Source organism: Neophocaena asiaeorientalis, unplaced genomic scaffold, assembly GCF_003031525.2.
Source record: "Neophocaena asiaeorientalis asiaeorientalis breed wild unplaced genomic scaffold, Neophocaena_asiaeorientalis_V1.1 scaffold469, whole genome shotgun sequence".
NCBI classification, from domain to species: Eukaryota; Metazoa; Chordata; class Mammalia; order Artiodactyla; family Phocoenidae; genus Neophocaena; species Neophocaena asiaeorientalis.
This window is the reverse complement of record NW_020172691.1, coordinates 858,134-868,962: the sequence shown is the minus strand read 5'-3', so window position 1 is coordinate 868,962 and position 10,829 is coordinate 858,134. Positions and strand designations below refer to the sequence as shown.

General features: G+C 62.9%; 1 protein-coding gene and 1 long non-coding RNA gene across 3 annotated transcripts in view; one reads left to right on the top strand and one right to left on the bottom strand.

The window, feature by feature from the left end:
- REXO1 (RNA exonuclease 1 homolog) overlaps positions 1 to 9,208 on the top strand; it is a 20,843-nt gene extending 11,635 nt beyond the window's left edge. The window contains exons 3-16 of the mRNA XM_024739990.1: positions 1 to 167; positions 1,135 to 1,239; positions 2,228 to 2,438; positions 4,245 to 4,408; positions 4,558 to 4,689; positions 4,754 to 4,877; positions 5,416 to 5,529; positions 5,639 to 5,776; positions 5,894 to 6,007; positions 6,607 to 6,680; positions 6,906 to 7,016; positions 7,434 to 7,549; positions 7,716 to 8,172; positions 9,098 to 9,208. The exon at positions 1 to 167 is cut by the window's left edge and continues 35 nt beyond it. Coding sequence (XP_024595758.1) covers positions 1 to 167; positions 1,135 to 1,239; positions 2,228 to 2,438; positions 4,245 to 4,408; positions 4,558 to 4,689; positions 4,754 to 4,877; positions 5,416 to 5,529; positions 5,639 to 5,776; positions 5,894 to 6,007; positions 6,607 to 6,680; positions 6,906 to 7,016; positions 7,434 to 7,549; positions 7,716 to 8,172; positions 9,098 to 9,208 — 2,138 coding nt within the window. The remainder of the gene's footprint in view (positions 168 to 1,134; positions 1,240 to 2,227; positions 2,439 to 4,244; positions 4,409 to 4,557; positions 4,690 to 4,753; positions 4,878 to 5,415; positions 5,530 to 5,638; positions 5,777 to 5,893; positions 6,008 to 6,606; positions 6,681 to 6,905; positions 7,017 to 7,433; positions 7,550 to 7,715; positions 8,173 to 9,097) is intronic.
- Positions 9,209 to 9,229: 21 nt separating this feature from the next.
- On the bottom strand, positions 9,230 to 10,829 carry LOC112396389 (uncharacterized). 2 transcript variants are annotated; one of them, XR_003002549.1, is made up of 3 exons: positions 10,715 to 10,829; positions 10,106 to 10,401; positions 9,230 to 9,682 (listed from the first exon to the last, which is right to left on the bottom strand). It is a non-coding gene; the product is annotated as an uncharacterized LOC112396389 (long non-coding RNA). The 2 variants fall into 2 exon arrangements; XR_003002548.1 differs by having other exon boundaries at positions 9,230 to 9,591.

The following is a 10,829-nucleotide window of genomic DNA, read 5'->3' as shown; positions in this document are numbered from 1 at the left end:
CCTCCTCCTCCTCCTCCTCCTCCTCCTCGGGGGCGGGCTCCGACGTGGACTACTCGGCCCTGGAGAAGGAGGTCGACTTTGACTCCGACCCCATGGAGGAGTGTCTGCGCATTTTCAACGAGTCCACCGCTGTCAAGACGGAGGACAAGGGCCGCCTGGCCCGGCAGGTGAGGGCGGGCTGGGCTCAGGCAGCCGGGCTCCTTCCTGGCTTCCCCCGTGACTGGAGTCCCAGCGCCTGGTGGAGACGGCTCGCTCAGCGTCGGCCTCTCAACTCGTTCAGAATTCAGGACCCCTCGCTGGCTGCCTGCTGCCCCCCTGCACCCCGTCCAGAAAGAGGACGCTGGCTTATGGCCCACCCGGCGGGGTTCCCGCGGCAGCCTCCTGAGAGCATCCTGGCCAAGGGGTATCAGGCACCACCATCCCGCCTTCCCCAGCCCTCTCTCCCCACTGAAGCATTGCTTCTCCCCTGCCTCTCTTGCCTCTCCCCTCCTCCCTCCTTCCCCGGCTTCCTCTCCCCCACAACCCGTCCCTGACCCCCCCAAACTCAGCCAGCCTCCACCTTTCTGGTCTCCTGCTGCAGTGTCCCCACCTCGCCACCAGAGGGAGCTTGCTCTAAACAAAGCAGGCTGAGCCAGTCAGTCCCTCCAGAGAACCTGCGGCTTCTGAGGGATCCCAGGGTGGGACCCTGGCCCCACCCCTTACTCCCTCCCTTAGTGCCCCACCCTGTTCTTGGCCCTTTGCTTTTCTGATTTCTTCCCCTTCATTCCCACGATTCTGAGCTCGTCCCTGTGCTGGCTGGGTGGGAGGAGAGCAAGAGGCAGGCGTGAGCGTGGGCTGGGCCAAGTCTGCAGAACTCACCATCCGCAGGGCCTGGGAGGAGGGCCCGGGGTACAGGCAGCAACTGGGGGCCTTGGCTCCGGGGCGCCAAGTCTGTTTGCTCACCTGGGAGGTGGGGCATATGCCCCAAATTGCATCTCTAGACGAGGCAGCCCTCCCTCAGCACGGTACTGTCTTCCACCTGCTCCTCGGGCCTGGGAGTCAGATCCTCCACGTGCTGCGGGCCAGGGTGAGAAGAGCCGCAGCATTGGTGTGTGTGGGCGGGGGGCCTCGCTGAGGGCCGGATGTGTGTCTCAGCCCCCCAAGGAGGAGAAGACCGAGGAACAGGGGCACTCGGGGCTGACCACTCTGTTTCCTGGGCAGAAGAGGAGGATCTCTCACCTCTCCAAGCAAGGCAAGGAGGTAAGGGAGGGCCTGCTTCTGGGTCCTGGGTGGAGGCTGGCAGGGGGGAGATGGGCCGCGCTCTCCCTTGCCCATGGGTGCCTCTGGCAGCCGTGGATCCAGCACTGCCTGTGTCCTGCAGAAAAATGCCAGGGACCCACGTCCAGTCATCAAGTTGCACTTAGTGCGCAGAGTGGGGCACAGAGCAGGGACAGCGAGATGAGGGGCAGCCCTCCAGCAGGGTCGCACTGCCCCATCCCAGTCCCAGTTCAGAGGTACGCTGTGTGATCTTGGGCAAGTGGTGTGACCTCTCTGAGCCTAGGTTTTCTCCATTGTGGTCCAGAGACAGGATCAATTGTCAGTCACTATGGGGCTGCTCAGTTAGTTAGCACAGGGAAGGCTGGAGCAGAAGACAGGGCTCCTGGCTGAAGAACTGCAGGTGATCCAATCACCAGACCCCTGCCCCACCCGGATGGGGATTTTGGAAGTACAGTTCAGAGAAGATTGGATCAAGCAGAATCTAATCTAGGTGCTGGGGGTTCCCACCCACTCTGTGTCTATATAAGGGCTGAGAGCACAGTCTGGGCACTTAGAAGCCAGGACAGCAGGGCTGGGAAGGGACCTGGGATAGTGAAGCATCATGGTGAATTTGAGAGCCGAAGCACCAAGCTGGTTCCCTCCCGGGTATCTGCAAACTTGGGGGGAAGCTAGTTGGTTTCTTCCAGGGTATCAGCAAACTCAGAAGACCAGCTGGTTCCCTCCTGGGCCCCTGCACACTCAGGAGGGGGAGAGCTGGTTCCCTCCGGGACCCCTGCACACTCAGGAGGAGGAGAGCTGGTTCCCTCCGGGGCCCTTGCACACTCAGGAAGAGGCTTCTGAGGTGGCCTGCTCCATCCCAGCCCTGGAGCACCTGCCGCCCACCCCACAGTACTACCCCTCTCCTGACACCCCGCGAGGCCTGCTCTGGGTACCTCTGATGTGCAGTCTGGACTTGAAATTTGTCACCCAGGCGGAGCCCACAAGCAGAGGCCCAGCGCCTCCTACCCGTCCCCCGACTGCCCAGGAGGTGTGCTACCGCCGGGCCCAGCAGGCACAGAGGGAGTCAGCCAGCCGGCTCCAGGCTGCCCAGCCGCTGGCCGAGAAGCAGTCCTCCATGCACATCTCAGCCCCCGGAGAGAAGAGGAGGATTGCCCACGTCCCCAACCCCCTCCTGGCTGCAGGTGGGTCCCAGGGTTGTGGTCTCGGGAGTGCTTCTTGTCCAGCGGGAGGACCCCAAGGCCGGGCTCCTTTTATGCCAGTAGTGGTGGCCTTGAGCAGGGCCTGGCTGCGTCTCGGTGATTATATGTCAAACGGGGATAAAAGTCTCCCAGCTGTGTGGGAGGCTGAGGCAGGCCTGTTGTGGCGCCCGGCGGCTCTGGGCGTCTGTGGGCTTTGGTGGTAGCAGTGGGGCGGGCCGTAGGGAGTCTGAGGGGTGTCTTCCTCCCTTCCCTGTCTGTCCACCAGCCCCAGAGGTCTGCCTGTGACTCCGCTCTGCCCCTGCTGCCTGCTCTGTGGGGGGCTCCCACCCAGGTGTGGCTTGCACCTGGTAAGGTGTCAATGGGGGGGGGTGGTCCTGGAGGCCTTCACCCTTGAGTCAAGCCAGCTGATCTGGGGTGGGAGTTGGGGGCTGGTTTTCCTCCCCCTCCTACCCTGAGGGCCCCTTTCCCCCAACTTGGGCTTGTCTGAAAGCTGGGTTGCCCTTCAGCAGTCCAATGCGTGAGGTGCTCAGTGGTGTGTCTGGGGCTGAGGACGTGGGACAGGTGCCGGGGCTCTGCAGCCACCTGGAGGCTCGTTCAGATGCAGTCATTTGCCCCCTTGGGCCAGGGGGACCCCTACCGTCTGAACAGCTGTCTGGGATGTCCTTTCTGCTAGTTCCAAGACCCCTTTGAGGAGTCAGCCCCGAGGAGACGGCTCCACACGCTGGTCCTGCGGATACAGGCTTCCGCAGGCCTCCTTGGTTTCCCTGGGTGCTAGAGCCTCCTTTAGGAGAAGCTGGCCAGATCCCCATCCTTCCCCCTGCCCCAGGATGCTGGAGGGAGCACTTACAGCCAGGCGGCTTGTCAGCCAGGGGCTCTATCTCCGGCATGGGTTTTAGCAGCTGTTTGGCCCTGGGGATGTGAACAGAGATCGACCTGAGCTGTGGACCTGAGACACACACTCCCAAAAGCCTGCACCTGCTCTCAGGTTGTCTGGTCATCACCGATGGCTTGGGACAGTCCTGCCACCGTTGTCACTGCACGCGCTTGGGTTGGGTGGCGGCTCTCCTGAGCCCCAGGGGGACTCACCTGTCATCCGATGCCTCATGCTCCAGATGACCGTAAAAGCGTTCCTTCCTCCGTCACTGAAAAGTGTGCGTTCTTAGAGCCGAGGCCGGTCGGCAGCTGGCCTCCTTTGTGGCCCAAGAGGCTGGGCCTGGTGTGGGCCCTGCCGCTCTGTATCTGTGCCTCGGTCTCCTTGCTGCTTCTGTCCTTCCTCGGGGCTGAGCCCTCCCGCCACCCCACCCACCCTCCGGGCCCTTGGAAACAGCCCTGCTGGTGGTCACAGGAGACTGTCTGGTTTGTGACCTCATCAAAGAGAGAGACAGAACAGAGGTCGCTGGGGGCAGGCTGGCCGGTCACAGTGAGCAGGCCCTCTGCCCAGGAGCCAGGGCCTTTCGTCCCTCACACTTGAGCGCCTCGGGGTCGGGGCCGCAGCATGTGGCAGAGGCTCCCCACACCCCCCCGCCACTTGCAGGGCCACCCCAGTGGCGACCTTGCCTGAGCCGGCCTCCGAAGCCCCGTTTTCGTCGCGTCCCCTCTCGATGGACTTGCCTGAAAGCTGATAGAGCCTAATGGCGTTCCACAGCCCACAGGCCAGACCCCGGCCCTTCCACCTGTGCCCCGAGATGCACGTCCTGCTGGTGCTGAACGGCCGCAGCTGCCTGGTGCTCTGCAGCTCAGTGATGGGCGTGCTCTCCTCCCGTACTCACGTCCCCCGTCCCCCTCCAGCCCCTACAGGTGCCAAGAGGACCCTCTCGGCCAGCAGCAGCCAGCCCCCCAATGGCCCCAAACCGGGCAGCCAGCCCCTGAAGACGCGTACGTTGTCGGGCATGGCGTCCAAGACTACCGCCACCGTGGCCCCCAAGCGTGTGGCGCACAGTCCATCCTTACAGGTGAGCCCTCTGCTTAGCTTGCCTCTCCCTGCTCCCCTGTTGTTTCCATTTAACCCGTAGCCTTACTCCTTCGAGCAGTTTCAGTTTGCAGACCCTGAGCGGGGTGCAGACGGGAGCGTGCCACACTCTGCTGGTCTCTGTTCCCCTAGAGTTTAAAGAAGCCCGTTATCCCAAAAGAGTTCGGGGGCAAAGTCCCCACTGTCATCCGCCAGCGCTATCTCAACCTGTTCATTGAAGAGTGCCTCAAGTTTTGCTCTTCTAACCAGGAAGCCATAGAGAAGGTGCGTGGGGCGGGGCTGGTGGGAGGCGGGGCTGGGCTGGGCTGAGCCGAGTGTCCTCCTGCAGGCGCTCAACGAGGAGAAGGTGGCCTACGACCGGAGCCCCAGCAAGAACATCTACCTGAACGTGGCCGTGAACACCCTCAAGAAGCTGCGCGGCCTGGGCCCTGGCACTGGGCCTGGTCTTAACAGTAAGTCGCCTCCGGAGGACCGGGGCCCAGCCCTCCCCGGGCCACCGGCAGGTTGTCAGACAAAGGCTCTGCGCGCCGGCCACCCGGTTGCCAGGCTCCTGTCAGGATGGCGCTGGGCCCATGCCCTCAGAACAGCCTCCTCTTGCTGTTAACCGCCCTCCTCAGCGAGCCGAGGGCCGCCACTAATGGGGGCCTCTTCAAAGCACAAAGCAGGGCGGCATTTCCTGAGCCCTCTCGAAGGATGCATTAGCGCCCGTCTGCTCCGCCTGCTCTCCGGTTCGGCCCGCTTCCCTGGCAGGCAGCTGCGCACAGCGCCCGAGGTGGCCATCAGAGCCTGTGTAGAGTCCTTTCCCTTTCTTCTCCAAGGGGTGAAGACCCCCCAGGGGGTCCAGGGGCGGTGGAGGGGCTGCCGGGCAGCCTGCTGTTCCCCAAAGAGTGCACATCACAGGAGGTCAGGCCGTCTCCTTCTGGAGGAGGGTGGAGGAGCACTTGTGAGGGCTGAGGTCTGAACCTCGCTTACCCTCCCCTCACCTTCTAGAACCCAGCGGCCGGAGGGTGGTGTCCCATGAAGTGGTGCTGGGGGGCAAGTTGGCTGCCAAGACTAGCTTTTCGCTCAGCCGTCCCAGCAGCCCCCGCGTGGAGGATCTGAAAGGTGAGCCTGGCTCCTCCGGGTGCGGCCCCTGGAGGCTCTCCCACCCTCCCCGGCCGCTGGGTCCAGCCCCATCCCGGCTGGGGGCTGACCCCCTCTCCCCTGTCCCCAGGAGCCGCCCTGTACAGCCGCCTCAAGGAGTACCTGCTCACCGAGGCCCAGCTCAAGGAGAACGGCTACCCCTTCCCGCACCCCGAGAAGCCAGGGGGCGCCATCATCTTCACGGCCGAGGAGAAGAAGCCCAAGGACTGTGAGTACCTCCTGCGCCACTGCCCTTGGGGCGGAGGGGGCCATCTGGGGACAGGGAACGCCCGGCCCAGGCTGGCCTGACGCATCGCCCTTCCTCCTGCCCCGTCCCCACTCGCAGCCGCCTGCAGGGTCTGCTGCCGCTGCGGCGCCGAGTACGTCGTGTCCTCCTCCGGCCGCTGCGTGCGCGACGAGGAGTGCTGCTACCACTGGGGGCGGCTCCGCCGGAACCGAGGTGAGACCCCGCTGGGCCGCTGGGCTGCGCTGGCGCCAGCTCTGACCATTTGTAACTTTTTTCCGTCGGTTGTTCTTCATGGGAAAAGTAACACAAAGGTCTTCCTGTGACAGTGTTCCTGGGTAGATAAAAGGAAGGCCTCCCACCTCATGAGGCCTCCACGCATCCTTTCCACGACTGTCCCCGTGGAACTACGTGGGCGGTTCTGCCTCAGTGGGAACAAAGCGTTCGTCCTGTCCTGCAACTGCTTGTTTCATTTTGTCGCCGACGTGGCCAAATTCCCTCTCCTGGGAACACACGGGGTGGAGCTGCCGGCTGGCCGCCCGCAGACCCGTCTCTGGGTGGGCAGGCCTCCCTGGGGGCCGCGCCAGGCGTGTCTTCACTACCAAATGCGAAGGGCTTGCGCTAAGCCTGGGCAGGGCGGCGGGTCTGCGAGCTGTCCTGGCCCCTCACTGCCTGGTCGGGCCTGGCGCCCCTCCAGGGAAGGGCACTGGGAAGCCCCTGCCCCGCGCAGGCAAACCAGCTGGCATTTGTAGTTCCCTGCGGGAGGCTTGGGCCCAGGGCATCAAGGAGGTCTGCTGACCGCATCTCCCTTGCAGTGGCAGGGGGCTGGGAGACTCAGTACACATGCTGCTCGGCCGCCATTGGCTCCACCGGCTGTCAGGTCGCCAAGGTAGGTGTCCTGGGCCCTTCCTCGTCCTGGGAAGCCCCTCCCCCATTCTGGCCAGAGTCCTGACCTCTGAGCTGCCCTTTTCCCATCCTTGATCTACCTGCCTGGTCTGGGGGCTTTGGGAAGAGGTGGACAGTCTGTGAAAGCCACCAGCACAGCACAGCCCCCTGAGCCCGGCCTTGCCCTTCCGAGCCTGCCGCCCTGACCTTCCTTCCCTCCCACCCTCAGCAACACGTGCAGGACGGCCGGAAGGAAAACCTCGAAGGGTTTGTGAAGACCTTTGAGAAAGAATTTTCAGGAGATGCACACCCAGGAGTCTACGCCCTCGACTGTGAAATGGTGAGGTGGCCCGGCTGCCCAGCGGGGCTGACCCGGTCTCTCTTCCCAGAGCCTCGGGCCAGCGCAGGTGCCGGGATAAGAGCATGAACGGCAGCCGGGCCCACCTGCCCGCTGAGCACCTGTCACAGCCTTGCCTGCGCCCGAGGGCCTGGCACACAAGGTCCACCTTGGCTCTCGGAGGCTGTGTGGGCCTCATGAGCACAGCTCTGGTTTTGGGAAGGTGCCTGGGCTCACGCCCCCTCTGACCCGCAGAGAAGACCTGGAAGGCCTCTGGCCTGGTTTCCGTATCTGAGAGTGGGAGCTGAGCCTCCGCCCGCAGGGTTCAGGGACAGGGGTGGCCTAGGCGGGAGCGCTGGTGTGCGGGGCCGGGGAGGGCCACCGGGCGCTCCGTCTGAGGCCTGTCCTCTGGCCCCGCAGTCTTACACCACGTATGGCCTGGAGCTGACGCGTGTCACGGTGGTGGACACAGAGCTCCAGGTTGTGTACGACACCTTCGTCAGGCCGGACAATGAGATCGTCGACTATAACACTAGGTGTGCCCCTCCCACCCTGACCCCCGATCCCTTGACCAAGGAGCTGGGAGCCCTGGCAGGACCCCCATTCCCCACCACGGCCCAGCCTTCCTGCCCGCAGCCCAGCCCCGGGTTGGGGTCCCTGTGCCCTCCCCAGCTCCCTAAGGCCTCCATCCTCCCGCCCCAGGTTTTCAGGGGTGACTGAGGCCGACCTCACGGACACGAGCATCTCGCTGCGGGACGTCCAGGCCGTCTTGCTGAGCATGTTCAGTTCAGACACCATCCTCATCGGCCACAGCCTGGAGAGCGACCTGCTGGCCTTGAAGGTACCCGCCTGCCTCGTCTTCGGCTCCCTGAGGGTCCTCAGAGGGTGGGTGGGGCCGTCTGGGGCCCGCTGCCCTCAGCTCATAAACCGAGAGAATGGGACAAGCCGGAGGCCACGAGAGCCCAGCGCCGAGACTGACCCCGGAGCCCCGAGCCCCCGCCGCACCCCGTCGCCCGTCCCTGCCTCTCTGCCCCAGACCTCTGTCCTCTGGAGACTGCTGCTGACTCGACGGGCGAGGCCAGGGCCCTCCCACCCGGCACCTCCAGCGGGCCCTGCTCGTGCCCCAGGCAGCGAGACCACCTGCCCCTGCTCCTCGTGGGTGGGGGGCGGCTGGGCAGGCTTGTCGAGGGTTTGTTTGTGACAGGAGTTGTCTTTTTATTTTGTATTGTTATTTTTATTATTTGTAATTTAAACCTGATAACTTGCACAGTTGTCTTCCCCCACCTGGAGGAGCAAGGCCCTGGTGCTGCCTTCCCTCCCGGGGGACGGGGGTAGAGCTGGGAGTGGAGCACCGGCACCCCAACAGCCGCCAGGACCTGGGAGTTCTGGGAACCAAGCCAGCCCCTCCGTCAGCCCCCAGGGCCTTGCCTTCTGGACGCCCCAGGGCCCATCAGCCTCTGGACACTTGTCTTCCCGCCAGAGCCCCGCCCTCCTCAGGGGGCTGTCTGTAAAGGCCCGCAGTGCCCCAGTTCCTGCATCCCCTCTCCCCCACCCCCAGGCAGGGGCAGAATAAACGTTTGTATGGATTTTAGAGCTCATGGTGTCTGGAGGTGTTCTTGGTGCCAGGTGTGGCTCTACACACACAGTGGAGGTCACCGTCACCCGTAACGGGGGGAATCAGGAATGGGACCTTGCTGTCCTTCACAAAAACTAGCCCAGTGCTCGGGTTGCCCCCAGGACCAGTGTCCAGAGCAGACCAGGGCCCCATGCTTCCAGCCCCTCGGGGTTCCGTGACAGTGGGGCCAGCGGCCAGGCCCTGGGACTGCAGTTGCCTTGCCCACTCATGAGGTGGGGCCTGCATACGGGGCTGGGAGTGGGGAGACCCCGGCCACCGCTGCATGTTCCCTGTCTGAGCAGCTAACTTGGGAAGGGAAGGGCAGCCACTGGGTAAAGCAAAAAGTGAAGCCCAAAGAGCCTCATGGGTCGGGGAGATGCTGGGGGGCCCCAGGTCCCTGTGCAGGAGCACGAAGATGCTGGAAGGAGGGCTGCCTGGAGGAGGCCCCCTTGCCTCTCCACTTCCACAGAAGTTCCTCTGGCTTTTGCTAAAGGCCAAGAGGGCAGGCCCCCATCTGAGGACACAGCAGCCAGGGCTGCAGAGTTCCCAGGGGGCGTCGACTGAAAAATACAAGACCTGAAAGCTGTGAGTTATGTTTTATTCCAGGAACTTACTGAGGACTGTAGCCCAAGACATTGCCTCTCATATAGCTCTGAGGAACTGTTCCTCGGAGTTTTTGCTGAAGAAAACCCCATAGAGTCAAACATCAAAAGGTTCCTGCTAATCACAAAAAGCTGACATCTCTAGTTAATGATTGCAGTGCTTTTCTGTATATGGGAAGATGCTAGATGCTGTCTGGGCTCACTGAAATCATTCCTTTGATATGCACTTCAGCTATCCAGGGCCAGTATCTGGTTCTTCTCCATCCTGAATCCCCTCACGGTGCACCACTGTGGGGAAGGGGGGTGGCTCTGCAGTGGCAGAAGGCTTGATGGTGAGCAACATTCTCTGTCCACAGGGGCCCTGAGGGGAGGGTTCTTGGTGAAGTCAGGCCTCTGCCACCATCGTGTCCCTCCGGGGCTGTTCTTGTGACCAGTTGACTTTCCCCCACCCTCTGTGAACAAGGAGTGTTATTCTAAAGAAAGGATGCAGGCAGCATCCCAGGAGCCCCGTTTCTGTGTGGTCTGTCCCCCTCCCCAGAGCATGAGTGCCCCAGGGAGGCCTTGGGCAGTTGGGGGAGGAGCTCCCGGGTGTGTGTGGGGGGGTGCAAGCTTTCAGCTTGCCAAAACTGCTGCCTCTTGGAGGCCAAAGAGCCTTTGCAAACTCGCTGCTTGGGAAACTCCTCTCCCTTCTGTCACCGTCCCAGGGGGGAGAACCGATCCCGACCCCCTCCTCACAGGCGCCCACCGGGTGAGGTGTCTCCTAAAGGCTGTTAGAGCAATTTGTCCAAGACCCTCCCCGCAGTGTCTTTCTCTGTAACCGCTGGGTAGGGCTGGATGAACGTTTCTCCAGTGAATGAAGGAAAGGAGAGGTTTACCTGGCATCCCCCAGAGGCCACTGGGTGTGCAGGTCTTCCTAAGAAATGGGAGTCGGAGGCTGCTGCTCTGATGGGGGCGGTCAGCTCCTGGGTGCTGTCACCAACCCCATCATTCATTCCTTCACCCAACATCAGCTCAGAGGGGATGCCCGTGCCCCAGGCAGGGCACAGTCAGACAGGCACCCTTGGTCTTTTGGGTGGCGGCTGGGCCAGAGGGAGAGAGCAACCCCGAGGCTGGGGAGAAAGGGTGGTGGAGGTGTCCAGTACCTTCCTACTTTCTGCGCTTCAGAGGGTTCCTAAAAGAATATGAAAAACAGAGCTTAATCACCTCCCCTGAACCCCCAAGTTTGACTCTCCTAGGAGGACGCTACCTTCAGTAGCGCCTCCCACACACCCTCCCCGCCCTGGCTCAAGTCCCCCATCTCTGGCCTGGACGCTGCCCCAGCCTCATCGCTGTCTCCCACCCCTGTCACCACCTCCAGGAAGGCCCCCGGAGTCCCGGCCGCGTGCTGGGTAGACACACACCGGGTTAGAACCCTGTGGGCTTCTTCCTGGCGGGATGATCTCTGGTTCTAACAGCCTCCCCCAGCCCGAAGCCCAACACTGTACCTGCGCGTACGACATGCTCGCTGAACTGGAACGCGCACACAGCTCAGACTCACGCCCCGCATACCCGCGATTACCTCTCCGTCCTTTCTCCGCCCCTAGCCTCTACCCAGCAGAC